This window comes from Myotis davidii, unplaced genomic scaffold (genome assembly GCF_000327345.1).
Source record: "Myotis davidii unplaced genomic scaffold, ASM32734v1 scaffold88, whole genome shotgun sequence".
Taxonomy (NCBI): Eukaryota; Metazoa; Chordata; class Mammalia; order Chiroptera; family Vespertilionidae; genus Myotis; species Myotis davidii.
The window spans coordinates 5,785,099-5,787,638 of record NW_006300377.1 but is presented as its reverse complement, the minus strand read 5'-3'; the positions used below and the strand labels follow the sequence as shown (position 1 = coordinate 5,787,638).

Sequence of the window (2,540 nt, the reverse complement as noted above, 5' to 3'; positions counted from 1 at the left end):
ACGTCAGTCACCGGCCGGGAACCTATCCCGCGCTCGGCGGAGCCTGCGGGGCCCGCGTTGTGTCGGGAAGAGGCCTCAGGGAGAAGGAGGCCTTTCTTCCCCTGCGCCCGGAGCAGCGCCCCGACTACCTGCCTGTGCACACCAGGCTCCCCTGACCCGCCGGAGACGGAGGGAACCGAGGGTTACCGCGGGGGCAGGCCGGCCAGTGTGTGTTTAGAAGCTTGGTGCATCCGGTATCGGGAATTCCGATCCAGGCTGAGAAGAATTCCGAAGTCTTGGGAAATAGCGAGTGTGCTTGTTTCTATAGGATCGACTCCTCGCCTCGCACTGCAACCCACAATGAAGAACCAAGACAAAAAGAACGGGGCTGCCAAGCAATCAGGCCACAATTCCAACCCAAAAAGCAACCCGGGGCAAGTGGAAGCCGGACCAGCCGGAGCCCAGGGGCTGCCCAGCCGGGCGGCCTCCGCGGCGCAAGCCGAAGGTTCCGCCCGCCAGACTCCTGGGAAGACGGAGGGTGTGTGCCAGCCCTGCTTTCCCTGCGGGCCGGGGGAGGAGCTTGCGGTGCGCCGGTCTAGCTTCTGGAGGTAGAGGCCCCTGTGGACCCAGAAAGGAGGAAGTTAGAATGGGCGGGGACAATGCGGGTTTGGGAGATAGTAGAGCCTTGGGAGAAGGCTCTGGCGGGATGAAAGCGGGAGCAGCAAAACGAGACACCAGCTTGCAAGTCCAGGTTGGAAACGCCTCCTGTGCCAGGGGGTAACTGCTCTTCGTAGTGGAGGCATTTCCGGAACTTTTTTACTATCAAGAAATGATGTTCACTAGGAGGAGAAGGGGGTGGATTAGACATTGAGCTCCTGCTACATGCCACCCCTCTGTGCGGAAGGCTTTACCTGATTTCTTTTATACTCAGAAAAGAAATACTCCTGTCATTTTATAGGTAAATAAACTGAGGCTTAAAGAAGTTAGGCCACATTTAATCCAAACCAGTAAGTTTGGGCCTGAATAAATCGCAACCAGTGGTATCACCTCATTTCACATTCTGCCCTTCCTCCTCCTGTAGGAGCACAAGCCAAAGCCTCTCGGCCTGGGGCCCTCCGTGATGTCTCAGAGGAGCTGAGCCGCCAGTTGGAAGACATCCTGAGTACATACTGTGTGGACAACAATCAGGGGGGCCCAGGTGAGGATGGGGCCCAGGGTGAGCCTGATGAACCTGACGATGCAGAGAAGTCCCGGACCTATGCCTCGAGGAATGGGGAGCCTGAGCCAGAGACCCCAGTAGTCAATGGTGAGAAGACCTCCAAGGGGGAGCCAGGCACAGACGAGATCCGGGCAAGTGATGAGATGGGAGACCGAGACCACCGAAGGCCACAAGAGAAGAAGAAAGCCAAGGGTCTGGGTGAGCAGAGGGCAACTACTTGTGAGGCTGGTGAGGGTAGGGTGTTTGGACCTGACCTCCTTTGGGCTAGCCTGCTCTGCTAGGATTCGTAATAAACCCTGCTTCCCAGTGCAGCGGACCACACCAGCTTAATCACAGCCAGGGCTATGGGGCCGTAGCATAGAGCTGTGCAGGTTGTTCACTGCACAGGGACTTCTGGCCTTGGGAGCAAGTGAGAAGCGAAATCCAACCTGCTCTCTGAGAAAATGGGGAGCAGGAGACCTGGGGGGACTCCTGTGCCAGTCAGCACCATTTCTCATCTATGGGACCTTAGGCAAGGCCTTTCCCCTTTTTGGTCCTTAGCTGTCACTTCTCTAAGAATTGGACTAGACCAGGGTTGAAAACTCAAATAAGCCAAGCCAGCCAAGAAAGTGCCCACTTCATCCAAGGGTTACTGCCACCTGGGTCCCAGCAAGTTGATAGCATATAAAACTACAGGCTAAGTCTAGTTTTCCTTTAAAAAAAAAAAAAACCCAACCAAAGTTATGTGCAATCTCTAGATTTTTAACAGTTGGCAATTGGTATGCTAGGAGCCAAACAAGACCTATCTGTGGGTTGGCTTTGGCCCGTTGTGCCAGTGATTTGCAGTCTCTCTTGGAGCCTCCCAGGGTTGCCATTGCAGAAGTCTAGTGCTGTGCTATGTACAGTGGTCCTCCAGGAAGACAGGGAAGAATCTGACTCAGGCACAGGCATTGCAGGAAAATAATTTGGGTGAGGGTGGAAGTAGGGGGCTATTGTGTCTTAAAGACGCAGAGTTGGGTGGTATTATACCCATATTTTGTTCCCTGCTCACACCCCCTGTCATCCTAATTTAAAGAAAGTTTTTTTTTGTTTGTTTTCAATCTTAGGATCAAATATTGGAAGGTATATTCATTTTAAAGTTCCCTGTTTGGCTACTTCTGTTGATAAGAGTTTCATAATTCTTGCCCTGACCAGTTTGGCTCAGTGGATAGAGCATCGGCCTGCAGACTCAAGGGTCCCAGGTTCGATTCCCGTCAAGGGCATGTACCTTGGTTGTGGGCACATCCCCTGTCGGGGGAGTGTGCAGGAGGCAGCTGATTGATGTTTCTCTCTCATCGATGTCTCTAACTCTCTACCCCTCTCT

At 53.5% G+C, this 2,540-nt stretch overlaps 1 protein-coding gene across 2 annotated transcripts in view; it reads left to right on the top strand.

The window, feature by feature from the left end:
* TXLNA (taxilin alpha) overlaps window positions 1-2,540 on the top strand; it is a 15,021-nt gene that overhangs the window by 292 nt on the left and 12,189 nt on the right. Inside the window, exons 2-3 of one of the 2 annotated variants that reach the window (XM_015572809.1) lie at window positions 291-517; window positions 1,061-1,396. In XM_015572809.1, the coding sequence (XP_015428295.1) occupies window positions 340-517; window positions 1,061-1,396 (514 nt within the window). In that variant the 5' untranslated portion in view covers window positions 291-339. Of the gene's footprint in view, window positions 1-6; window positions 518-1,060; window positions 1,397-2,540 lie in introns of those variants that run through there. The other variant, XM_006777382.2, reaches the window with a different exon arrangement.